Genomic DNA, 27,052 nt, shown 5'->3' on the forward strand with positions numbered 1-27,052 from the left:
ATCTCCATGGCTGGCAGAGCTAGTAAGTAGAGTAGAGCAGGACTGGGCCGAAGGGTAGGTAAAAGAATAGGCCTTGAGAACTTCAGCAGAAGAGTGGGGGTGCAAAAAGGACAGGATTTACAATAAATGCTGCTGCCTCGATAATGGGGGTGCACTTTGGCCTTTTCACCTTGGATGCTAAACGACCTTGTCCAGCACTAAAAATATTTTTTTTTTTCACATTGGAGATCCTGAGACTAATATGGAGCAAATAGGTGGTTCGTCCCGAGCATGAAAAAAATGAAGTCTTCTCTTACTTCCTGGATTTGGTGGCATTAGGACTTTTATAGCATTTAAAGGCTCAATGCACAAAAAGTTCATAGTTCAGTTTTGAATTGATGCCTGTTGACCTCCATGGCTGGCAGAGCTAGAAAGTGGGGAACAGCAAGGCGGGGCCAAGGGGTAGGCAGAAGAGGTGGCCTTGAACACTTCGGCAGAAGAGTGGGGGTGCAAAAAGAACAGGAACTGCCTCAACGGTAGGGGGCGCACTTTGGCCTTTTTGCCCTGGGTGCTAAACTACCTTGTCCTATCACTGAAAATGAACTTTTTTTTCACAGTGGAGATCCTGAGACTAATATGGAGCAAATTGGTGGTTCACCAGAGCATGAAAAAAATGAAGTCTTCTCTTACTTCCTGGTTTTGGTGGTATTAGGACATTTATAGCATTTAAAGGCTCAGTGCACAAAAAGCTCATGGTTCAGTTTTGATTGGATGCCTGTTGATCTCCATGGCTGGCAGAGCAGGAAAGTGGGGTACAGCAAGGCGGGGCCGAGGGAGGGGTAGACAGAAGAGGTGACCTTGAGCACTTCGGCAGAAGAGTGGGGATGCAAAAAGGACAGAAACTGCCTAAACGGTAGGGGGCGCACTTTGGTCTTTTTGCCCTGGGTGCTAAACGACCTTGTCCTAGCACTGAAAAGGAGCTTTCTTTTCACATTGGAGATCCTGAGACTAATATGGAGCAAATGGGTGGTTCGTCCCGAGCATGAAAAAAATGAAGTCTTCTCTTACTTCCTGGTTTTGGTGGTATTCGGACATTTATAGCATTTAAAGGCTCAATGCACAAAAAGCTCATGGTTCAGTTTTGAATTGATGCCTGTTGATCTCCATGGCTGGCAGAGCTAGAAAGTGGGGAAAAGCAAGGCGGGGCCAAGGGGTAGGCAGAAGAGGTGGCCTTGAGCACTTCGGCAGAAGAGGTGGCCTTGAGCACTTCGGCAGAAGAGTGGGGGTGCAAAAAGGACAGGAACTGCCTAAACGGTAGGGGGGCGCACTTTGGCCTTTTTGCCCTGGGTTCTAAACTACCTTCTCCTAGCACTGAAAAATAACTTTTTTTTTTTCACACTGGAGATCCTGAGACTAATATGGAGCAAATAGGTGGTTCACCCCGATCATGAAAAAAATGAAGTCTTCTCTTACTTCCTGGTTTGGTGGTATTAGGACATTTATAGCATTTAAAGGCTCAATGCACAAAAAGCTCATAGTTCAGTTTTGATTGGATGCCTGTGGATCTCCATGGCTGGCAGAGCTGAAAAGTGGGGTACAGCAAGGCGGGGCCGAGGGAGGGGTAGACAGAAGAGGTGACCTTGAGCACTTCGGCAGAAGAGTGGGGATGCAAAAGGACAGAAACTGCCTAAACAGTAGGGGGGGGAATTTGGCCTTTTTGCCCTGGGTGCTAAACGACCTTGTCCTAGCACTGAAAAGGAGCTTTCTTTTCACACTGGAGATCCTGAGACTAATATGGAGCAAATGGGTGGTTCGTCCCGAGCATGAAAAAAATGAAGTCTTCTCTTACTTCCTGGTTTTGGTGGCATTAGGACATTTATAGCATTTAAAGGCTCAGTGCACAAAAAGCTCATGGTTCAGTTTTGATTGGATGCCTGTTGATCTCCATGGCTGGCAGAGCTAGAAAGTGAGGTACAGCAAGGCGGGGCAGAGGGGTAGGCAGAAGAGGTGGCCCTGAGCACTTCAGCAGAAGAGTGGGGGAGCAAAAAACTGCCTCAACGGCGGAGAGCGCACGTTGGCCTTTTCACCTTGGATGCTAAACGACCTTGTCCTAGCACTGAAAAGGAACTTTTTTTTTCACACTGGAGATCCTGAGACTAATATGGAGCAAATGGGTGGTTCACCCCGAGCATGAAAAAAATGAAGTCTTCTCTTACTTCCTGGTTTTGGTGGTATTAGGACATTTATAGCATTTAAAGTCTCAATGCACAAAAAACTCATATTTCAGTTTTGCATTGATGCCTGTTGATCTTCATGGCTGGCAGAACTAGAAAGTGGGGTACAGCAAAGCAGGGCCAAAAGGTTGTTAGAAGTGGTGGCCTTGAGCACTTCAGCAGAAGCTTGGGTGTCAGCAGAAGAGTGGGAATGCAAAAAAGGACAGGAACTGCCTCAACGGTGGGGACGCACTTTGGCCTTTTTGCCCTGGATGCTAAACGACCTTGTCCTAGCACTGAAAAGGAACTTTCTTTTCACGCTGGAGATCCTGAGACTAATATGTAGCAAATAGTTGGTTCATCCCGAGCATGAAAAAAATGAAGTCTTCTCTTACTTCCTGGTTTTGGTGGTATTAGGACATTTATAGCATTTAAAGGCTCAATACACAAAAAGCTCATAGTTCAGTTGTAAATTGATGCCTGTTGATCTTCATGGCTGGCAGAACTAGAAAGTGGGGTACAGCAAGGCGGGGGCTCAAAAGGTTGTTAGAAGTGGTGGCCTTGAGCACTTCAGCAGAAGAGTGGGGGTGCAAAAAGGACAGGAACTGCCTCAACAGTGGGGGGCGCACTTTGGCCTTTTTGCTTTGGGTGCTAAAACGACCATGTCCTAGCACTGGAATGGAATTTTCTTTCCACATTGGAGATCCTGACACTAATATGGAGAAAATGGGTGGTTCACCCCAGCAGTAGTATTCATTTAAAACCAAAATTATATTTGGGATGCACAGACAGAAGAAACAAAAATACATGTTTTTTATATTCAAGTTCTACATATGTGGAAAGATTTTTTAAAAAATCTAGACCCATGCATTGCCATTCCTTGGGGCTGTCCAGTACCAGGAAAAAGTTTTTCTTCCAATGAACCAATTTTATATTTTTTACTGCTCTGTTTCCTGTTCCAGTTATGATGGTACAATGGACCTGGCAGGCAGGGACACAGCATAGCTCCTGGGTGGCAGGAATACCATTTGTAAAGACTGTGCAACTGCACAAGGGCCTTCAGAGACTTATAGGTCCATTGGTTCTAAACTGATGCTGGGTTAGTTGGATGCTGGGACTGTTCCTACTGATACATAGGGGTTGATTTACTAAAATCTGGTCCCCCTTTGCATAGAAACCAGCTTCCAGGTATTTTTTTGTCAATGGTTAATTGAACAAGTTGGGGATAGAAGCTAATTGGTTTCTAATGCCTCGTGGAACGGTTCGGGTCGGTACAGTTTGGAAGGGTTAGAATGGTCCGGCCTATTCAGGTGAGCGTTTCCACTGCAAGTCGGACCGCCAGGGGCCATGTGGGGTTTACACCAAATATTATATTGGCCTTAAAGATTTTTAAGCTTTGCCCTACACTGATCCAACATCCGTTCAAATCCTCGACTGCCATCCACTGAGAAATATCTTTATGCACCTTTTCATTTCTTACTGATCCATCAAGCTCACTCTGAATAACGCTATCGCCAATTATAGTTAGGAAAGTGGACAGTTCCTGAGCCGACGAGACCTTGCTGTTTTTTGCAGGCATCCTTCTCCTATTATCTGGACTGACGTTTTCCTGTCCGCCAATCAGTGGAATGTATCGTGTGACGCCAGTAGCTCCACCCTAACCGTACCGTACCATTTCCTATGGACCTACATCTGAAGGAGGACAAGGAATGGTGCGGTTTGGTTCGGTTGTATAGGCCACTTTCATAATGGAAACACTCAAAATAGCGTACCGCTCCGTACCGAACCAACCTGAACCGATCCGCTCAGTGGAAATGAGGTATAAGTGCCTGAGTGCATGAGCAACATGGGAAATGTAGTTCCAAAACATCTGGGGTGCCAAGGTTCGTCATCATTGCTATAGACTAAGATGCTGCTCAATTCTTTCTAGCTGTCATTCACTACACATAAGTCTTTTTACTTGACCAAATGGATGAAAAGGGGGGCCAAAAATTGGTCTTGCGCAGGGGCCCTTTGATAACTTTGTCCACCACTGATGGTCAAGCACAGAAAATGAATGCATATATCTCCTGAGTCCTTGAGATAATAAAACTATAAGCCCCCGTTCCATTTTAATTTGGTTTAATTCTCTGGTATTTTTTAAAAAGTAAAAGATTGGTTTTGGTTGGAATGACTCTTTATTTGTCAAAAGTGTGGCCAGCATTAAAGAGGTTGTAAACCCATACAACTTTTTTTTTGGCAACCTGTAAGAGAAACACATAATGAGCTAGTATGCATCACATACTAGCTCATTATGAAATACTTACCTTAGAACGAGCCCCCGCCGTGCCGCCCACTTACCTGTATGACGGGCGACATGTCCTGTCGCCCGTCTTCCGGGATCGCGGCATCCGGCCATCTGATTGGCTGGAGCCGCGGTGACGTCACTTCCGCGCACGCGCGCGGGAGCCGACAGTCACGGCACGGGGCTCTGAAGAAACGGCACCAGCGGCCGTTCCTTCAGAGCGCATGCGCCAGTGACGTCACTGGCTGCATTTAAGGTAAATATCTCCTAAACGGTGCATGTTTAGGAGATATTTACAGTACCCATAGGTAATCCTTATCATAGGCTTACCTATAGGTAAAAGTGTCAGAGGAGGGTTTACTTCCTCTTTAAGGGTTGTGTTGTTGTTTTTCAAGGCCAGCTTGACATTGATGCAGGTCAGATCATTACCTTAGAATGTTTCCAACAATCCCGGCTTAAGAATCTCTTGGATTAGTAAGGTTATCAGACAAGTTTTTCCAAGTTATTCCAGTGCATATGACTCACTAATGCTTGAAAGGATGTGACTCCAATGCACGTTGCTATAATGTTGAAACTTTGGGGAAATGTCTTAAATTTCGTCAGAATTTAAACAAAAAAAAGTGAAAACTCCCATTTTTACTCATGCACACCCGGACTCATACGCAACAGTCTCCAGATGCTTCTGACCCTCTGAAGGAAGGCGATAACAAAGGGACATGATGATGGGCACAATCCTAACACTGTTTTAGAAAGACAAGGGGACTAGTCTTCATTCTTATTTATGCTGTGATAATGGCAAAAAGCCAAAGTCAAAATAATAGAATTACTTTGAAATCCAGAATCTCAGGATCTCAAACTTGGGGTAAGGAGAATGTACTGATTAGGGATCGACCGATTATCGGCAAGGCTGATATATCGAGGGCCGATATTGACTTTTGCCGATATATCTGTATCGGCCCCGGAACTTGCCGATATTACCGATATTCCAAATATTGCTCATGTAAGGGTAAAATGATGTCACATAGCATAATTCCATTTACAAATGTTATTGAATATGCCACTCACATATGTACAAATTAAAGATATAAGCAATTCCATATTAGCATTTCTGCTGGCAGATCGGTATCTCTCACCCACTTGCCGTATGTGATACCCGGGTGATACCGCTCCGTTCGGCATCCACTCAATACTCCTCTGTCTGTCACCCGCTCTGTCTCCCACCCACCCGATACCGATCCGTCTCTCACCAACTTGCCATAAGTGACACCTGGGCGATACCGCTCCCTCCAGCATACGATGACGATCTCGGAGGTCAAGTGGTCACGCACGTGACTTCTGAGATCGTATGCCGGATGGATTGGTATCGGGTGGGTGGGAGATGGAGCGGGTGCGAGAAAGAGCAGTATTGAGTGGATGCCGAACAGAGCGGTATCACCCAGGTGTCACTTACGGCAAGTGGGCGAGAGATACCGATCTGCCAGCAGATCTGCAAATGTGGAATTGCTTACAGTATATCTTTAATTTGTACATGTGTGAGTGGCATATTCAATAACATTTGTAAACAGAATTATGCTATGTGACATCATTTTACCCTTACATGAGCATCACCGCCTAATGGTTGGAGGAGGAGAAGACTAGTCTAGGACCCTGACATAGGATGTACAAAATATCGGCCCTTATCGGCCGATATCGATATGCGATGGCCAAAATATCGGTATCGGGAAAGAAAAATCGATATCGGTCCATCCCTAGTACTGATGTCCCTTACTATCAGAGATCTCAAGCTTCTGTTCATCTCTCATCACCCACTAGCTTCCTGAGTTCCAGAGTGCAGCTGGCCAGTTTTGGGAAATACCACCTGGAGTCATAAACAGTCTCCATATGCTTCTGACTTTCAGGAGAAGGCAACGGCACACATATATATAAATCCATATACAGTACAGTATCTCACAAAAGTGAGTACACCCCTCACATTTTTGTAAAAATTTTATTATACCTTTTCATGTGACAACACTGAAGAAATGACACTTTGCTACAATGTAAAGTAGTGAGTGTACAGCTTGTATAACAGTGTAAATTTGCTGTCCCCTCAAAATACCTGAACACACAGCCATTAATGTCTAAACTGCTGGCAACAAAAGTGAGTACACCCCTAAGTGAAAATGTCCAAATTGGGCACAATGCTTGACATGTTGCACTTCCAGTGACCAGTATGAGATAGTGAGAGCGATAACACTAAAGTTAACACTCCTGCTCCCAATTCACACCTGAGACCTTGTAACACTAACGAGTCACATGACACCAGGGAGGGAAAATTGCTAATTGGGCCCGATTTGGACATTTTCACTTAGGGGTGTACTCACTTTTGTTGCCCACAGTTTAGACATTAATGGCTGTGTGTTGAGTTAGTTTGAGGGGACAGCAAATTTACACTGTTATACAAGCTGTACACTCACTACTTTATATTGTAGCAAAGTGTCATTTCTTCAGTGTTGTCACATGAAAAGATAGCCCCCGTTCACACTGGGGCGACCTGTCAGGCGACCTGGTCGCCTGACAGGTCGCCGTAGGTCGCCTTCCATAGAGAAGCTGCGGACCCGTTCTAATAGGAGCGACACAAGTCGCTCCGACTTCGAAAAAGGGTCCAGAGCTTCTTTGGGGCGACCCGGAGCGACCTGCATAGACTTCAATGTTATGAAGTCCGTGCCGGCCGCTCCGACGTCGCGGTGCGAGCAGCGCGCCGCGACCTGTGAGGTCGCCCGGTGAAGTAGCGTCGCCCCAGTGTGAACGGGGCCATAGAATAAAATATTTACAAAAATTTGAGGGGCGTATTCACTTTTGTGAGATACTGTATTTATATATATATATATATACACATACACACACACACACATACCTGTACACTCAGTATGAGAGCTGCAGGAGTTGCTTTGAAAGAGGGAGGCAGATGTGGGAACCAATCCTCATCCCAGTCTATGCTTAGATGGCTAAAGGCCAATATGAGAGTTAATGAGAAATCTAAAATCGCGAGATCTCAAAACTGTGGTAAGGGAAGTATATTGACGTCCCTTACTCCAGCTGCAGAGTTTGTCTTTTGTCATCCATTTGCCCCTTCGCTCAATTGTACAGCTGGCCAGTTGTCGGGAACTCTGTAGGATTCTATGGAGTTGTTAACAAACCCCAGCCAGTTGTAGAGGCAGCACTGAGGAATTAAGAGCTCTTATTTCTGAACTTTTCATTAGAAGGTCTCTAGGTTGCATGTCATGCACATCCTCACCCCTACATCCCCGAGGTCAACATTATCCAACAATGTTTTCACTCTGGTGTCCTCCTTAACCTCCCTGGCGGTATGATTCTTTACGATTTTAGGTGCTGAAAGCGGTACAATTATTTTGCATATAATTCTTAATAACGAGCAGCCCAAACCAACTATTTACATATGATTTTTTCTTACTGTGCGTTCTTCTTTATAACATCTCGGGTATGATAAAGTTTGAAACACAAAATCATAAATTCTAATATAATAAATAACTATAAATAAGTTAAAGTATATATATATATATATGTATATATTACAGTAAAACTGCAGGAAAGGGCACTGGGGGGGCAAACTAATATAAATGTATTTTATTTTGTAATGAAATCAGTGTGTTTGTGTTTTTTACTTTTCAAATTTGCCACCGGTTCCACAGGAGACAGAAGCCGGGGCTCACAAGCATCGGGCGGAAGATCCGGCCGCCGTATGCCAAAGGGACACATCGCTGGATCCGGGGACAATGTAAGTAACCTCTACAAGGATCCAGCGATGCTCCCTGGTGGTACCCCAAGTGTGGCTCGGGGTTACTGCTTATGGCAGTGAAATCCCACCCCGAGCCACACTCTGGAATACCGCCAGGGAGGTTAAAGTAGATGAAAAGGATAAATATAACAATTGGCTCAATTGGTACCTACAGTATGTTGTAGCTTTGTCACACTCATATGCTTAATAATGAAAATAACTATAAGCCTCGTTCACATTGGGGCGAATTCCCATGCGATTTGACAGGTCCAATCACATGTCAAATCACAGCCTATTGCCGGCAATGGGAGTGTCCCAATATCCAAAAGTAGTTCCTGCAATACTTTTGGAGACTTTAGGGGCAACTTCAATAGACATCTGTGCATGAACCCGCATATATGTCTTTCAATTTGCCCCGGAAGTCCAAACCCCCTCCCCCCAGAGCATTGGTCAATTTCACAGCAGCTAGGCTAGTGAAGCCTATCAGGTGCGGGAGTTACACTGCCACTGGGAAGACCACCTGTCTCATCCACGAGGCTGACAGGCAAGGCCCGGCTGACATTGAAGCCATGTTTACTATTTGCTTCACTAACATATGTGCCTGCTGGGGGCGCTGTATATAGTGTATATATTTACACACCACAATCTGTCACAGCATGGCAGGCGTTGCTAATTATTGTTCTCTGGGTACTCAAGGCTGAACCCCCCTCCAGGAAAAAAAATTATCTACGGCCCTGAGTATAATAACAGTATAGAAAGAGACATCATAAAAGAAAGTGACATCACCATCTCAGATGTCACTAAGCGTTGTTGGAGCTCAGAAGCTACAACCCCATATGCACATTATAGAAAAATAAATGAATAAAGAATGTAACATCACCATCGCGGACTCAAATAAGCATTGTCGGAGCTCAGAGACTACAAACCCGTATGCACAGTATAGGAAAAGTATAGAAAAATAAGTCAATAAAGAAAGTGGCATCACCATCTCACACTCCACTAAGTGTTGTCAGAGCTCAGAGATGATAACCCTGCATGCACAGTATAGACAAAGATATCAATAAAGAAGGTGGCATCACCACCTCAGACTTCAATAAGTGTTGTCGGATTTCCGAGACTATAACCTTGCATGCACAGCATATAAGAAATTCTGAGGTGTGAACAATTAAGCAGCGCATGCACAGTAGAGTGAAAGTCCGATGCGCACTAAGACTATTGAAGCGGCACGATTTCCCAGTGCTGACAACGTTTTGGGGATCAGCCATTTGCATAGCTGCTGAGTAGCATTGCCAAGCTACAATCGGAAATTAACTTATAGTATAATGAAGGAATTAGGCAGCTTCTAAAGGCAATTTTCTTGCAAAAAAAAAATTTGCATTATAGGATTAGGAGTACATTATTCCTGCATACATTCCTTTATTCATTTTGTCTAGAAAAAGCAGCAGTACCCACAGCAGTACCAGCCAGCAGTACAAGCCAGCAGTAACCACCAGCAGTACCAGCAGGCAGTACCCACCAGCAGTACCAGCCAGCAGTACCCACCAGCAGTACCCACCAGCAGTACCCGCCAGCATTTACCAGCAGCAGTACCGACCAGCAGTACAGACCAGCAGTACCAGCAAGCAGTACCCACCAGCTGTACCCACAGCAGTACCAACCAGCAGCACCCACAGCAGACCAGCCAGCATTTCCCACCAGCAGTACCCACCAGCAGTACCAGCCAGCAGTTCCAGCCAGCATTTCCCAACAGCAGTAGCCACCAGCAGTACCAGCCAGCTGTACCCACCAGCAGTACCAGTCAGCAGTACCCACCAGCAGTGCCAGCCAGCATTTCCCACCAGCAGTACCAGCCAGCAGTACCCACCGGCAGTACAAGCCAACTGTACCCACCAGCAGTACCCACAGCAGTACCCGCCAGCAGTACCAGCCAGCAGTACCAGCCAGCATTTACCAGCAGCGGTACCAGGCAGCAGTACCCACCAGCAGTACTAGCCAGCAGTACCCACCAGCAGTACCAGCCAGCAGTTCCAGACAGCATTTCCCACCAGCAGTACCAGCCAGCTGTACCAGCCAACTGTACTCACCAGCAGTACCACCCAGTTGTACCCATCAGCAGTACCAGCCAGCTGTACCCACCAGCAGTACCAGCCAGCAGTACCCACCAGCAGTGGCCAGACAGCATTTCTCATCAGCAGTACCAGCCAGCTGTACCAGCCAGCAGTACCCACCAGCAGTACCCACAATAGTACCAGCCAGCAGTACCCACAGCAGTACCAGCCAGCAGACTGACCAACGCAAACCTGGAAAACCAGTTGCGAGCAGCAAAATCATCAATACCAGCTAACATCACACACCTAAATATGAAAAATGCCGTGCTAAATTTGGCTAAAAAAGGAACCAACATGTGTTATAACACATAATAAAATACCAAGTAATATATAACATGTACACATGCGTATAATGATTAAAGCACATGGTGCAAAAAATGTGCAAAAAAGTCATTCAATATCAGTCCAATGATAATAAGTGAAAAGGCGTACAATAGTGCAAAAGAAATCGCTGGATGTATGAATTAAAGTGTCCAAATCCGGATAGTAAATCCATGTAGAGAAGAAAATTCTGCGATCAAAATGAAAAGAGGGAAATGACACCACCAGTGCTCCAATCACCAGATAAAAAAACCTTGGGAGCGCTTACCAGAAAATATGGACTCTAGTACCAATGGCAAAGTGTCACATAAGCATAGGGTATAGAGACTTTGTAGAAGCAGTCCTTGATGTATGGTCGCTTTAACGCTGGCTTAGATGCTCAAAGAAATGAAGAAATTCCACATAGTGTAATAACGTCCAAATAATTGACATTCATTAAAAAGTAAACAACTTACATTTTCCACATGGATAACAGGCATTGGATAAGATCACATGTGTCTCAGAATGGGTGCGGTGTTGAGAAGAAAGTTGACTATACACAATACACGAACTTCATCTTTCTTCTTAAAGCGGAGTTCCACCCAAAAGTGGAACTTCCGCTTTAGGGAGTCCTGACCCCCCGACATGCCACATTTGGCATGTCATTTTTTGGGGGGGGGAGCGGGTACCTAGTTTTGACAGGTACCCGCTCCCACTTCCGCTCGGAGCGCCGCGGCGCCCTGAGCGGAAGTTCTCCTCTCCCCCTCCCTCCCTGCAATCTTCTGGGACACGTCAGAGGTCCCAGAAGATTGCCGGCCAATCACGGCGTGCAGCGCGACTCGCGCATGCGCAGTGGGTACCCGGCTGTGAAGCCGCAAACTGTAACAGCCGGGTGCCCACAGCAGTGATGCCGGCGCCGAGGGAGAGGATCGAGGCTTCCGGCGGCCGCATCGCTGGACCGTTGGACAGGTGAGTAAATGGCTGGAACTCCGCTTTAACAACTGCCTTTTCACTTAAGGGTGAAAATATTATATGACTGATATTGTATGACTTTTTTGCAAATTTTTTGTACCATGTACTTTAACCGGTTACCGACCACACGCCGCCTATTTACTGCGGCAGTGTGGCTCTCCCAGGCAAACCGACGTAGGGCTACGTCAGTTGCGCGCCTGCAGCTAGGGGGCGAGCGCGCGCTGCTGGCAGCGCACTTCCGCCCCCATTTGTCAGCGGGGAAGCCAATGCACGGGGCAGGTAGCTCCGATTGCCACCTGACACCCGTGATCGCTCCTCGCTTTCTCTCTGGAATGATCAGAGTGCCTGTGACCCTTCTATATAGGAACACAGATCTCTATGGTCATTCCACAAGCCACGCCCCCCCCCCACAGTTAGAAACACGCCCCTAGGTACACATTTAACCCCTTGATCACCCACACTGTTAACCCCTTCCCTGCCAGTGTCATTATTACAGTAACAGTGCCTATTTTTAGCACTGATTACTGTAGTAATGTCACTGGTCCCCCCAAAAGTGTCAAAAATGTCAGTTAGAGGTCCGATCTGTCTGCGGCAATGTCGCAGTGCTGCAAAAAATCGCAGATCGCCTCTATTACTAGTAAAAAAAAACAATAAAATGACATAAATCTTTCCCGTAGTTAGTAGACGCAATAACTTTTGCACAAACCAATCAAAATACGCTTATTGCAGGTTTTTTTTTACCAGAAATATGTAGCTGAAAACAAATAGGCCTAAAATGTTAAAAAATTTTGATTTTTACATTTTTTTTTGGGGGGGGGGGGGAGGGAATGTTATATAGCAGAATGTGAAAAATATTGTTTTTTTTTTTTATTTCAGAATTGTCGCACTATTTTGTTTATAGCGCAAAAAATTTAAATTGCAGAGGTGATCAAATACCACCAAAAGAAAGCTCTATTTGTGGGAATAAAAGGACATCAATTTTATTTGGGTACAGCACCGCACGACCGCGCAATTGTCAGTTAAATTAACGCAGTGCCAAATCCCAAAATATGGCCTGGTCATTAAGGGGGCAAATCTTCCGGTCCAGAAGTGGGTAATCATTTTATTAAACGCATGTATACATGTTATACAGTATATAACTTGGGATGGACTGGTGTCTTTTTTCAACCTCACTAACTACTGTATGTAACTATGTAACATATGTAACTATTTTATTATGTGTTATAACACACGTTGGATCCTTTTTTAGCCAATTTTAGCGCAGCATTTTTAATATTTAGTAGCTTTAACAATATTGTTGTATTGAAGTGCCGGCAGCTGATTTTGGAATAAGGTTGAGTAAGCGCAGTCGTTTTTTTCTCTATTTATAACATCACACACCTCACCAAAGAGAACCAGCCATCACATTAGGGGGGAGTTAATTACATGTTTGACCAAATACAGCAGACTTATTTTTAAGTTGCTAATTTTGTACGGCCGCCGAATGATGCTATAAATATCTAAATGACCCTTGGCAGAAAAAAGGTTCCCCACTCCTGCTCTAAATAAAGGATAAGCTCCATAGTCCCTTTCCATGGCTTTTGTCTATATTTGTTTTATCGACAGTCTAAGCAGATCTGGAAGTATAGAAGATTTGGGGCTTGCATAATATAACGGAGGATAAATGGATTAGCCTCTGTTCACTCAGTGGCACACTTATACATGACCCGACCTACGTGTCACCGGGAAGAGGAAGATGAAGATATCACAGAACAATGAGACCTGCTTTTGTGATCAGGGGGAAGACCAGGAGAACAGGTATGGGATTTTGAAGATGTTGTGTTTGTGCCTTCATTTAGTGCATGGTTGTCCAACCTTTTGGTTTCTCTGGGCCACATTGAGCGTAGAGAAATTTTCCCGGGCCACATACGAAATATCTACTATAATTAAGGTATATAAGTAATAAAATGCCGCCGCGCCCCCCACACTAATTTAATACAACTAGAGGGTGAACAAATGAAATGGAATCAGTATACAGAGGTTTACTTGTTCTGAGAGATAATAAAGGAACACTAACCACCATGACCACTTCAGTGATTTGAAGTGGTCATGGTGGTAGGAGTCAGAAACACTGCACATGCTCTGCATACAGTTAGTTGGAAGCCGCTGTGGCCATGCCCCAGACCCGACTTCCTTCCTCCCCAGCAAAAAAAAAATTGTCAGGGGTCAGTGGGCCGCATTGCCTGCAGTTCCAGGCCGCATGCGGCCCCCGGGCCGCAGGTTGGACATGCCTTATTTAGTGTTTATGTAGTGAGCTAGAGACACATCCAAGAATACATCTAAGTTTTTCTGAAGTCTTGAGGGGGTTTGTCCACCAAAATCTGAAAAAATTTAAATTCTTATTGGATGCTTCAGGGTTACACCACCCAGCAGTGTCCTATATCTGAAGATTTGAGTTATTTTGCCAACAAATTATCAATTTTCTCTTCTGACTTCACCATACTTATTTTTTTGCTTGGGTGCAATTTAAAACATTTTAAAATTTTGCCAAGAAACACTTTTCAAATTTTAAATTTAAATTTTAAATGTTCCCATTCAATGCACTTGTACTTTTTAAAATTATTATTTTTGAAGTCCATGGTCTCTACTTATTAATCTGTTTTGTTCTATTACCCCGACACCCGCCCAGTGAAGTCTGAAGTCGTTCGAGTACCCTATTCCTTGAGCCTCACTGATTTCTTTTCTTCCTTCTTGCCTTTCCTTCTCCATTTCCCCCATCTGCGGTTTTTCTTTCTCATTTTCCTCCTCTTTTTTTCTTTTCTATTCCCTCCCTTAGTCTTAACCTTCCTGGCGGTATGATTATGTCAGGAATTCTGTACCAAAAGCGGTACAATTTTTTTCATGGAAATTTGGCGTTATGTATTATAGGCCTACAATTCTTAGTAATTACTGACTTAAACCTGACCAAGACAAGACTCTAGTAGACATCCCAGATGTGATAAATTTGAAACACAAACGCATGAATTATAATCTAATCAATAATATAATTTTATTATATAATATAATATATATATATATTATATTATAAAATTATATTATTGATTAGATTATAATTCATGCGTTATATATATATATATATATAATATAATATATGTGTATATATATATATATATATACATATATACATATATACATATACATATATATATATATATATATATATATATATATATATATATATATATATATATATATATATATATATATATAATATAAATGTTATGTGTGTGTTTGTGTTTTGTGCAACGTTCAACATTTGAATTTCCCTCCCTAGTTCCGCTCCCATGCAGCATTGCTGCTGCAGGGAACGGAACTAGGAAGTCATCACACCGACGGAGGACAGACGAGCGGAGGGGTTCTCAGATGGCTGACGATCACAGCAATGGGAGATCATCACTGGATCGCCAGGAGAAGGTAAGAGATACCGCTGCGCGCTCTGCACATCCACCCCGAGCGTGACTTGGGGATACCGATAACAGCATGGAAAATCCACCCCGAGTCACGCTCGGGGATACCGCTAGGCAGGTTAAACTACATTATCTGTGGATGTCATTGCACTCATTTGCTTTCAACTTGGGGTACCCACGATGTGTGATATAATGCTCCTTTCTATGTACTGGCGTGGTAACCCTACCTCAGATGTTATTTAAACTACCGAATTTATCGGCGTATAACACGCACTTTTTCCTCCTAAAAATGGAAGACAAAACACCAGTGCGTGTTATAAGCCGGTTTAAAAAAAGAAAAAACAGTCCAGGCATCGCTGAGAGGATGAGGAGGGGGGCGGGCCGGGCCAAGTAGAAGGAAGGATGATTGCTGTCATAGGAAGTCCCACCTCCTATGATAGACAGCACAGTGGCCCAATGCCGGGACGTGTGACATCTATCATAGGCGCTGGGACTTCTGATGACAGCGGCCGCTCGTCCTCGTTTCTCCTCGGTCCGGCCCGCCCCCTTCTGCCTCTTAGTGCTCCCTGGCCTTTTTTTTTTTTTTAAATACCGGTATATCGGCGCTCTTTGCGAGGCTGCTGTTGCTGTTGCCTGTTGCTTTGCCCTGTATTGGTGGACACTGAGCTGGCGAGGCTGCATTGGTGGACACTGCGCTGGCGAGACTGCATTGATAGACACTGCACTGGCGAGACTGCATTGGTGGACACTGCGCTGGTGAGGCTGCATTGGTGGACACTGCGCTGGCGAGGCTGCATTGGTGGACACTGCGCTGGCAAGGCTGCATTGGTGGACACTGAGCTGGCGAGGCTGCATTGGTGGACACTGCGCTGGCGAGACTGCATTGATAGACACTGCACTGGCGAGACTGCATTGGTGGACACTGCGCTGGTGAGGCTGCATTGGTGGACACTGCGCTGGCGAGGCTGCATTGGTGGACACTGCGCTGGCAAGGCTGCATTGGTGGACACTGAGCTGGCGAGGCTGCATTGGTGGACACTGCGCTGGCGAGGCTGCATTGTTGGACACTGCGCTGGCGAGACTGCATTGATAGACACTGCACTGGCGAGACTGCATTGGTGGACACTGCGCTGGTGAGGCTGCATTGGTGGACACTGCGCTGGCGAGGCTGCATTGGTGGACACTGCGCTGGTGAGGCTGCATTGGTGGACACTGCGCTGGTGAGGCTGCATTGGTGGACACTGCGCTGGCGAGGCTACATTGGTGGACACTGCGCTGGCGAGGCTACATTGGTGGACACTGCGCTGGCGAGGCTACATTGGTGGACACTGCGGTGGGGAGGCTGCATTTATGAACACTGCACTGATGAGGCTGCATTCACGGGCACTGGTAAGACTGCATTTGATTAAAAAAAAAGTTCTGAGTTCAATGCTGTTTATTTCAAATTTAAGCTTTTTTCCTAAAATGTCCCTCCTAAATTTGAGGTGCGTGTTATACGCCGATAAATACGGTATATCTTTGTTTTACATTGGGGATTACACCTCCTCTTGTTTTTATATTGTATGCTTTGTTCACTGTTCTTTTGTCTTTCTGCAATTTCAAATAAAAAATATATTTGTCTCTAAAATTATTATTATCAGCTCCTAATGCACGCTTAGAGAATTTCACAGTGTGCAGGGTAATCAGAGTAATTATTTTCAGTCAAGGAGAAGATTTAATAGTAAATTTATCCGTCCAAAATGGAGCAAATAAGAGAAGTTCATTGTTAGAATTTTTGCATGTAAAAAATCCCTTTATAAGGGCAACCGATATCTATGGTAATGTATTATTTTAACCTTTACATCATCTTTTACAACTATAATAATAAAACACGGTTGATGCAATAAATGTAAAATAATTACAAGACGACAATTAAAGGTAGTACAAAAAATGTATCTCTTACGTGAATTTCATAATCTTGCGTTAACACAATTATTCCCTAAAAAACAAAAAAAAAAACAAAGCACATATGAGGACTCCAATGAACGATTATTTGGTATACATTCTCTACAATAATGCTAAATACAGAAAGTTAACCTGTAAAAAGGTCAATGTACTGTATGTGTTTCATTTATTTCTAGTAATATTGTATTCCTTTGTATCGTTCTTACACATATATGTATATGGGACAACTAGAAAATCTGGACAACATGGAATTTTAGGAGAGGAGGTCAGCAGTGACAAGTTTTATCCATGGAACATTTATTTTAAAGGGTATCTAAGCCCAAGAACAAAATGTAAAATGTAATATATTGCAGTTTTTCGGTCTTTAGATTTGGTGTAGTGTAGTGATTTACTGTTAAAACAGTGATCAGCTTTCTTGATAAGCGAGGCCCCAACTGTGGTTCTTGGCAACACCAAAGGACCATTCATAATACTAGGAGATGGTCATAGACTACAGACTTTCTACAAGAGATGGTCGGAGGTTGTAGTCATGCTATAGATATTGAAATTCTAGCTAAAGTCAGCACACGGCAGAATCTAATCAAAATATGAAGGTTTTATTTAGATGTAAGGTTAAAATCCAAACAAATCAGACCTGCTGACATGTTTCAGCCTAGCGGCCTTTGTCATAGCTCTATGATTAGGCTATGAAACATCTATGACTGAGGCCGCTAGGCTGAAACATGTAAATGGGTCTGATCCTTTTTGATTTTACCATATGTCTAAATAAACCTTCATATTCTATTAGATCCTGCTGTTTGCCGACTTTTGCTTTCAGTGTTTGAACTTTGCCTACAGGGGCGGTTGTCTGAGCACTGGTGCATCTCGTTATCTGCACTGGAACCTGGGTTGAGCGCAGTGGATCTCTTTAGCCCTTAGGCCCCTTTCACACAGGCGGACCGTTCAGATTCGTCTGTCCGTTTTTTTTTTGGCGGATCTGAACGGTCCCCCCATGCATCCCTATGGGGCATCGGATGTCAGCGGAGACATGTCCGCTGACATCCGAACCGATCCAAACCATCAAATCTGGACGGATGGAAACCCCATTTTCCATCCGTCCAGTGGATGGGATCGGATGGGATCGGATGGGATCGGATGAGAACGGACAGACAGTCTGTTCCCATCCGATTTTCCCCATAGAGATGTATGGGGAACTGACAGCTGTGTTTCCGCACACAGTGCGGAGAACAGCTGTTATCCTCCTGCTCAGCGGGGGATCGGTGGATCGATCCCCCGCTGAGATAAACGGAGTCCGTCTGACGGACGGACAGTGTGAAAGAGCCCTTAATGTTATACTGTTGGGGATATGTTTCAGGACTGCAGACACATTACACAAGACTTCTTAGGGCCCCATGGGCTGCACAAAAGGGCTTAAGGTTGGGCATCAGAGAATTACAATGGGATAAGCCTAAAGAGCCCCAGCCACCAGACCAAAGCCTTTATTTGAAATGTCTGTAACATTATATCATAATCAATATTTACTTTTTCCCCACTAGTTATTTTAACCTTTTTATTTTTAAAATTTTCTGAACATAAGCACATATCCACCTCCAGCAATTCTGCATGTTGCATGGGAGCAACACAGAGTATCATTGGAGTGAAAGCTCTAAGTCTGTTGGGTCTACAGCCATCGCATCCAAGATAGTGACAACCATTAGAGCAGGGCTTCTCAACTAGAGTTCCTCTAGAGCAGTGATGGCGAACCTTGGCACCACAGATGTTTTGGAACTACATTTCCCATGATGTTCAACTACACTGCAGGGTGCATGAGCATCATGGGAAATGTAGTTCCAAAACATCTGGGGTGCCAAGGTTCGCCATCACTGCTCTAGAGCAGTGCTCTCCAAACTGCAGCCCAGGGGCCGGATGTGGACCTTTGCCTGCTTGCTACCTGGCCCTTGGGGCACTACTCCACCAACTGACACCAATGATGGGGCACCAGTTCCCCCTACAGACATCATCAATTGGACACTTTTCTCATTGATATCAACAACGGGGTACTATGTCTCCCATTAAAACCAAAGATGGGGCACTGCTGCCACTCCCACTGGCCACAGTCTGTTCCCCCTAAAGCCTGAAGAACAGTAAACCTGCCCTTTGCTTGGAAAGTTTTAGGACCTCTGCTCTAGAGGTTGCTAGGGGTTCTTTGAGCAATGAGCAATTTCTGCCTTTCAGATGAGTAACCAATGACAACATTGATTTTTTTTAGGAGGGTATTCTTCCCAATGACCACAAATATAAGGAGCATTCTTCCCACTGATCATCACACTAATGTACTGTGAGCTGTAAATATAATAATTCAGCCCTCAAAAATTCCACTTGCCTGCTCGCATTTTGCGAGTGGAATGATGAGGATGGCGAGTAAGGGCTGTGCTGTATGGGGAATGTAGTGCCTACCGCCGTTCACAGCGCAGTCTGCATTGTAGTGAGTGCATTGTTCTTTAAAAAAGGGTGGACCCGGGGCGCAGAGCAGTGTGCCCTGAGCCCACCCATTGTGTGACAATAGCGAATGAATATTCGCTATTGTCACACGGATCCTCCTCTTGATCCTCCTCCTGGCCAATCAGGAAGCGGGTCAGAGACCCGTTTCCTGATTGGCCAAAAGGCAAACAATTGCCGTTGGTCAAGGAGGAGGAGGAGGACTCGGGAGACGCAGAGGATTAGGAGATGCCGCCATTGCATCAGGTGAGTGAACGCTGGTCTCTCTGCACGCTGTGCTAACTCTACATTGAAGGGGGCACGCTGTGGGCACTCTACATTTAAGGGGGCATGCTGTGGGCACTCTACATTTAAGGGGGCACGCTGTGGGCACTCTGCATTTAAGTGGGCACTCTGAGGGCACTCTGCATTTAAGGGGGCACGCTGTGGTCACTCTACATTTAAGGGGGCATGCTGTGGGCACTCTGCATTTAAGGGAGCACGCTGTGGGCACTCTACATTTAAGGGGGCATGCTGTGGGCACTCTGCATTTAAGGGGGCACGCTGTGGGCACTCTGCATTTAAGGGGGTACGCTGTGGGCACTCTGCATTGAAAGGGGGCACGCTGTGGTCACTCTACATTGAAAGGGGGCACGCTGTGGTCACTCTGCATTGAAAGGGGGCACGCTGTGGGCACTCTGCATCTAAGGGGGGCACACTGTGGGCACTCTGCATTTAAGGGGGCCCGCTGTGGGCACTCTGCATTGAAAGGGGGCACGCTGTGGTCATTCTGGCGAAGGCGCATTTAGGGGCGGAGCAGGGTAGGGTTTGGGTGGGGCAACAAGTGGCGAGTAACTCTTAAGGCCTGGCTAGTAGCTCATGACTTGAAATTTTGAGCCCTGTAAATAATTATTAGTAAGGGTTTCCTGAAGCCAAAAAGTTATTTCAAGGGTTCCCCCGCGTTAAAAATATTGAGAAAGGATGCATTAGAGTTTCAGTCCTTCTGGGTGTCTTAGACAAGGGAGGCCTTCCCAGGAAGATTAGATACATAACTCAAAGCAACTGGACATAACATTTAGGGATATTGTTTTTTTTTTTTTCCCCCATTGGAGATATTTTCAATCACGTTCTGTCCTGACAGGACATAAAGTGGAAATCTAAGCAACAGGAACACAGACAGCTAACCCTTCCCAACTCTATCTAGGTCCAGTAAAATTGGTTTAGCTGGAGTTATGCTTTTAAGGATAAGTGCATTTTCAAACAAATGGTATTCATCCTATTTGCCCCTCTACTTAAAGTATCCAACCGTCCCGCTACCCAGTTGCATACTTACCTCCATCCCCCGGCATTATGCACAGTTTACGTCCTTTACGGGGAAAATCTTTTCTGAGCTGTAGATCCCCATAGACATTTATGGCATGATTTGCCAAGTGTCCCCTGCCTTATATACAGTATACAGCCCTATAGAGGTCTATGGGGATCTAATGTGTAGGTACAAACAGCTGAGAAAAGTTTTTACATGAAGGATGTAGACATTGCAGGAGGCCATGGCTGCAGGATGGAGGTAAGTATGCATCTGGGGAGGGTGGGGTTTCTTAGGTTGGGGTGGGGGGTGACGAGGGTCTTAGAGCAATATTACATTGTGACATCAAAAAAACTGGTTCATCAAGTCTGCCCTCTTTAAACATTTAGAATTTCTCTTTTTATTTTTTTCTTCCAAAGACAGAATATCTAGGATCTAAGCTCCTAAACATGGCTTGTCCATGGAAGTCAGAGACAGCTGGCAGTTATTTGGCATGTCGATTCATTGTGGTTGATCTCATCTCATGTTTTCCTGGGCTCATAATTCATGTTTATTTTACTACAGTTTTGCTCATATGATGATGAAGTTGAAGCCAGGCTGTAGGAGGCCACGAGGCGGAAGGAAATTCCTGGAAAATTGCTCACATCCAAAATGTTTAGCAAACACACCCTGAATTTGGAGGAACTCGGAGTCAACCTTGAAATTCTGATTATACTCTTGTTTCAAAAGTGGACCTAACTGTGCCAAATGCATTAGGGATTATTTACATTTTTACAATGCAATAACGTGCGGATTGTTGAAACGAATAGTCTGCAAATGCAGAAATTGCTTGTGACCTTAATATTCTAAGGCAATTTGCAATAACAAACTACTATAGGTTGCCATGTGTTGTTGCCTGCTGCAATGCAGTTGCATTGCTTCAATGCATTGGGGTGCCATTCATGCAATGCAAGTATAGCCTATTTCCACGCATTGCAGTTAAAGTGGTTGTAAAGCATTTACCCAGTGTAGGCTCTGTGTATCCTCAGGTGATAGATAGGGGTGAAACAAACCCTCCTATATAAGTCTGATGCAGTCTTCTCTTCTCTACATCCTTTCAAAGTGCTGAATTTGTAAGCTTGTCTGAGAGTTCAGAAAAAAAGAGGGCAGACAGCTTAGGTTACACTCTGCAGAGATCAGTGAGGCAAGCTCTGAGAGCTGATTGGAGGGAAGAGACACACACAGCATACAAGGAACAGAGCTGGGGCTGTCAATCTGCTGGAGGTCCCTACCCTGTCACCTTTCTTCTCTTGGTGTCAGGAAAACTCGTCAGAAGTGACTCATGCTGATATCAGAGGAAGGAGACAGCAGACAGAAATGGCACTTAGGGGTATTTACTAAAACTCCATGGTGTACAATCTGGTGCTGCTCTGCACAGAAATCAGCTTCCAGGTTTTATTGTCAAAGCCTAATTTAAAACGCTAAAGTTAGATTATAAGTACACCAGTTTAGTAAATCTCCCCCATAGTGCTTTTAATTGAGAAAAGTACCCACTATATATGCTTTGTTCATATTTCATGTCTGAGCTTTACAACCACTTTAAAGCTTATGCAACAAAACATCCAAAAAAATTGCATGTGACCTAATGCGTTGTGACATGTTGCAACTCAAGTGCATTGTCTCAGGCTACATCCACACTTAAGCATTCTGTGAAAAATAAGTGAATGCACATGAAAATCATGTGCATTCATGGAACATATGAAAAACGTCTGTCACACTTGCGGTGCCATTACTCGGTAATGGCATTCCAAATACTGCAAGCAGACATGCATTTTTGCATGCGATAAACCATGCAATGAACGTACCATAATGCATGGTTTAAAACATACGAAGCTCAACATACGCATAGGCTTCTTTGGCACGTTTGTCATACGGACATCAGCCAATTGAAATGAATGGGGTGCCCTATGCATGTAGCACAAAAATGCTTGAAGATAACATAAAAAAACGTGCAAAAACGTGTGTCCACAGGAGGCTAGGTGTAAACCTCGCCTCAGTTCATTGGGTGACATACACAATCAATGGCACCACAACAATGCATGTACTGTATAGTGCAATGCCACGCATCGTGGTTAATATCCACATTAGTGCAATGCAATAGTGTCTTACACAGCCAATTTTGCAATTGAAAGATTTAACCCATGGTTGGCCATCACCTCTTCAGGCTAGAGCAGGGGTTTCCAAAATTTCTAAACAAAGGGTCAGTTAACTGTCCTTCAGAATTTAGGGGGAACCGACTGTGGCCAGTGGGAGTAGAAAATGTCCTATCTTTGGTTTCAGTGAAAGGAATAGTGCCCCATCTTTGGTATAAATGGGAGGAATAATGCCCCATCTTTGGTGTCAGTGGGAGGAATAGTGCCCCATCATTGGTTTCAGTGGAAGGAATAGTGTCCCATCTTTGGTGTCAGTGGGAGGAATAGTGCCCCATCATTGGTTTCAGTGGGAGGAATAGTGTCCCATCTTTGGTGTCAGTGGGAGGAATAGTTTCCCATCTTTGGTGTCAGTGGGAGGAATAGTGCCCCAACACTGACATAAGTGGGAGGAACAGTGCCACATTGTTGGTGTCAGGGGGAGGAATAGTGCCCCATAGTTGGGATCGGTGGGAGGAATAATGCCTTATTGTAGGTATCAGTTAAAGAAAAAGTGCCCCATTGTTTGTGTCAGTGGGAGAAAAAGTGCCCCATTGTTGGTATCAGTGGGAAGAATAGTGTCCCATTGTTGGTATCAGTGGGAGGAATAGTGCCCCATTGTTGGTATCAGTGGGAGGAATAGTGCCCCATTGTTGGTATCAGTGGGAGGAATAGTGCCCCATTGTTGGTATCAGTGGGACGGATAGTGCCCCATTGTTGGTATCAGTGGGAGGAATAGTGCCCCATTGTTGGTATCAGTGGGAGGAATAGTGCCCCATTGTTGGTATCAGTGGGAGGAATAGTTCCCCATTGTTGGTATCAGTGGGAGGAATAGTGCCCCATTGTTGGTATCAGTGGGAGGAATAGTGCTCTATTGTTGGTATCAGTGGAAGAAAAAGTGCTCTATTGTTGGTGTCAGTGAAGGGAATAGTGCCCCAAAAGTAACTAATTATATTACTAAAATTAGATTAGAAAATATAGATTAGAGCTGAAATCCAGACAAATAGCTCATTAAAAAGATAAATACAGTAAAACCTTGGCTTGAGAGTGTTTTGCAAGACAAACACATTTTTTTTTTATAAATTTTGACTTAAAAAAAAAAGCGATGTCTTGATATAGAAGTAGCGTCACGTCACAACTGAGTACAAAAGAGAAGAGAGGAGCCTCTAAATGTAGCAATATGGTTACATTTATTGAAGGTTCAACATCTAGCAACTCACATGATTGATGATTAGAACAGGCACATCTAAGTATGCAGGCATCCGGGGTGAAGCTGTCATAGACCATCCTCCTCACCACCATTGACGTCATCTCTTCCACACTGCGCTCCACGAGCGCTTCAAGCCTCACTTTCAGATCGCTCTACTGCAGGGTAGTCTTCCCGGTCACGACTGCAGACTGACGGCAGTGACAGCCGGCGGTGCGGAGGACGGTCTATGTGGACAGCTTTACCTCGGATGCCTGCATTCTTAGATGAGCCATGTGAGTTGCTAAATGTTGAACCTTCATTAAGCCCACGTTCACATTGGTCCAATTTGACATGCAATTTGACATGTCAAATCTGAGCCAATTGCCGGCAATGGCACGTCCAAATCGGTGCGAAGCCGACTTTGCGGTGCAGCACCGATTTCCAAAAGTAGTTTCTTTGGGGGGGGGGGGGGGGGGGTGATTTGAATAGACATCTGTGCAGGAACCCACACAGTCACATGTCTGTGAAATCGCCCCTGAAGTCGCACTGAAAATGCCGGTTCAGCCTCAGTGTGAACCTACACTAAATGTAACCATACTGCTACACTTAGAGGCGCCTCTCTTCTCTTTTATACTCTGTAGCTCCTGCTGGATTTTGCTTCTAATACGCTTGTGGAGGCGCCATTTGTGAATGGACATTTTATGGTTACACAACCAATCACATTGCTATAATCTTTTTATATGGACTATAAACTGAAGGACTTATGAATAAATGGTTGTAGAACGAATCATCTTATGGGGAATTTCGCTTTGATATACGAGTGCTTTGGATTACAAGCATGTTTCCGAAATGAATTATGCTCGCAATACAAGGTTTGACTGCACATATAAGGGAGCTGTTTTAGCTGTCAAGGATTTCTATTTTTGTCCATCCAGTATTGAGATCTCCTCATCTTTGCCACACAGCACAGCCAAGCAGATAACACTTCTTTCTCTGTTGTTTCTCAGGAGCAGCAGTTGAACAAATGGTTCCCTATGTAGTAAGATCCTCTATGACTAAGCTCCTGTGGGGGTGAAGTGCGTCAGTGCAGAAGAAGCCGGGTCTGCCATGGAGCTATGTGCTTTGGCTTGGCTTTTGTCTTTGTACCCAAGTGGCAATAAAGCTTTTTTAAAGTATTATTTAAAAAAGAAACTGGTGGATGTCTGACTTTCTTCCCCTAATTTCTACTACTTGTATCGGGAGGCATTTGTTCCATCCGTTTGGCGATCAGTTGCTATAAACTGCTGTTTCTATCTTGGAATGGTTGCTTTACTAAAGGGATGAAGCAGGACCCTTAACTAGGTGAATGAGATCAGTAAAATCTCACTTTGGCTTGCACATCATTGGATAGTTTTTGGTGAGGGAACATGCCCCACTCATTTAGCTTTAAATTTTACTTTTTAGAAGCACTGAGAATCCAAGCACTCTAACAGATTCTCCCAAATTATTTTTAAAGAATACCTCTTCCACCAAGAGCGGCTGCTTCCCCTCTCCCAGGTTAAATTCTTGTCCGGACATTGTATCAACCTGCAAACAAAAAAAATAAATATATAATTAAAGTAAAACTCAAGACGCATGCATTTCCACAAGGAGGACATTTATGAAGACACAATTAAAATGCATTGTAATTTAAAGTAGAACAATAGGCAAAACTTTTTTTTTTTCATTTTGGATTGAATAAGGGAGGGTTATAGCCCCTGTCAGATTTTCTTCCCCCCATCTGTTTCCCATTGCAGGGATTTCCCTACACTTCCTGTCCCATAGCCAAACAGGAAGTGAGAGGAATTCCCTGAAAATTAAGGAAATTCCTTGATGACCCCCAGATCACCAGAACTGGTGTCCCCATTGGAAGATTTCCCCTCTATTACTTTTCTGGGAACAACCCAAAATTTGGGATTTTCTTTTACTTTAAATATTAATGATAACGGTAAACAGGACAAATAGGGGGGGGGGGGGTGAATCTCCCTAATGGGGACACAGACAGCAATAAAAAATGGCATCTACTCTAATTCCTCTCCACTCTATCCAAAAGCTAAAAAAAGTTTTGCCTTTAGTTATACTTTACAGTGGTTATAAACCTCACAAATGAAAATGAACAAAGCATAATCCTCTCTATAGTGTGTACTTTTCGGTCCAGAGTGTCATTTCTGTCTGCTGCCTTGTTCCTCTGCTATCTGCATGAATCACTTCTGACAAGTTTTCCTGACACCAAGAAGTAAAAAAGTGACAGGGGGAGGGAGCTCCAGCACACAGCCTATATTTGACAGCCTCAGCTCAGTTCCTGTGTGCAGGGGAGGGGTGTCCTTTCCCTCCAGTCAGCTCTCAAAACTCTCCTCACTGAACTCTGCATAGCATAACTTCAGCTTTCCGCCCCCTGGTTTCTTGAAGCTCAGACAAGCTGTATGAATTCTGGACTTTGAATGGATGTAGAGAAGAGATGGCGGCAGATAAACTGGTCACATGCATGTAGGAAGATTTGGTTCATCTCTGTTTATCACCTGAGGCCAGTCATTTTACTGGGTGTATGTAAGGGTTTACAACCACTTTAAAGTGGAATTCCTGACTGTGACAGACCAACTTGGGACAGGGGCTTTTGGAGGGGACTGCAGGGTATAGGCTCTGGCTTTTAAGGGAACACTACTCTTTGTGAGGTGTATGCTGGGGGGGGGGGGGACCCTTGGAGTAATGTTACTCTGAATTCAAGTCCATGTCTCGACAAGACACACAGACTCTTGGGCTCTAGGCCCAGGGTTCCTGTTTAGGGCCTAGCTGCCAATAAGGACTGCTCCACACAGTCAGACTCAGATAATTTCATCAGCTCAATCATCTGTCTTTCACACACTGTTAATTGAGCTAAATAACACACCTATTG

The 27,052-nt window shown here is 44.5% G+C and overlaps 1 protein-coding gene across 1 annotated transcript in view; it reads right to left on the reverse strand.

Annotated features, from left to right (window-relative positions):
- The window catches only part of NDRG1 (N-myc downstream regulated 1), a 120,156-nt gene that overhangs the window by 65,294 nt on the left and 27,810 nt on the right, over positions 1-27,052 (reverse strand). The window contains exons 2-3 of the mRNA XM_082258717.1: positions 25,642-25,707; positions 17,023-17,058 (exon numbers count right to left, since the gene is read on the reverse strand). Of these exons, the coding sequence (XP_082114843.1) occupies positions 17,023-17,058; positions 25,642-25,698 (93 nt within the window). The 5' untranslated portion in view covers positions 25,699-25,707. The remainder of the gene's footprint in view (positions 1-17,022; positions 17,059-25,641; positions 25,708-27,052) is intronic.

The sequence above is a fragment of the Pelophylax lessonae genome, assembly GCF_965119305.1.
Source record: "Pelophylax lessonae genome assembly, chromosome: 5".
Lineage (NCBI taxonomy): Eukaryota > Metazoa > Chordata > Amphibia > Anura > Ranidae > Pelophylax > Pelophylax lessonae.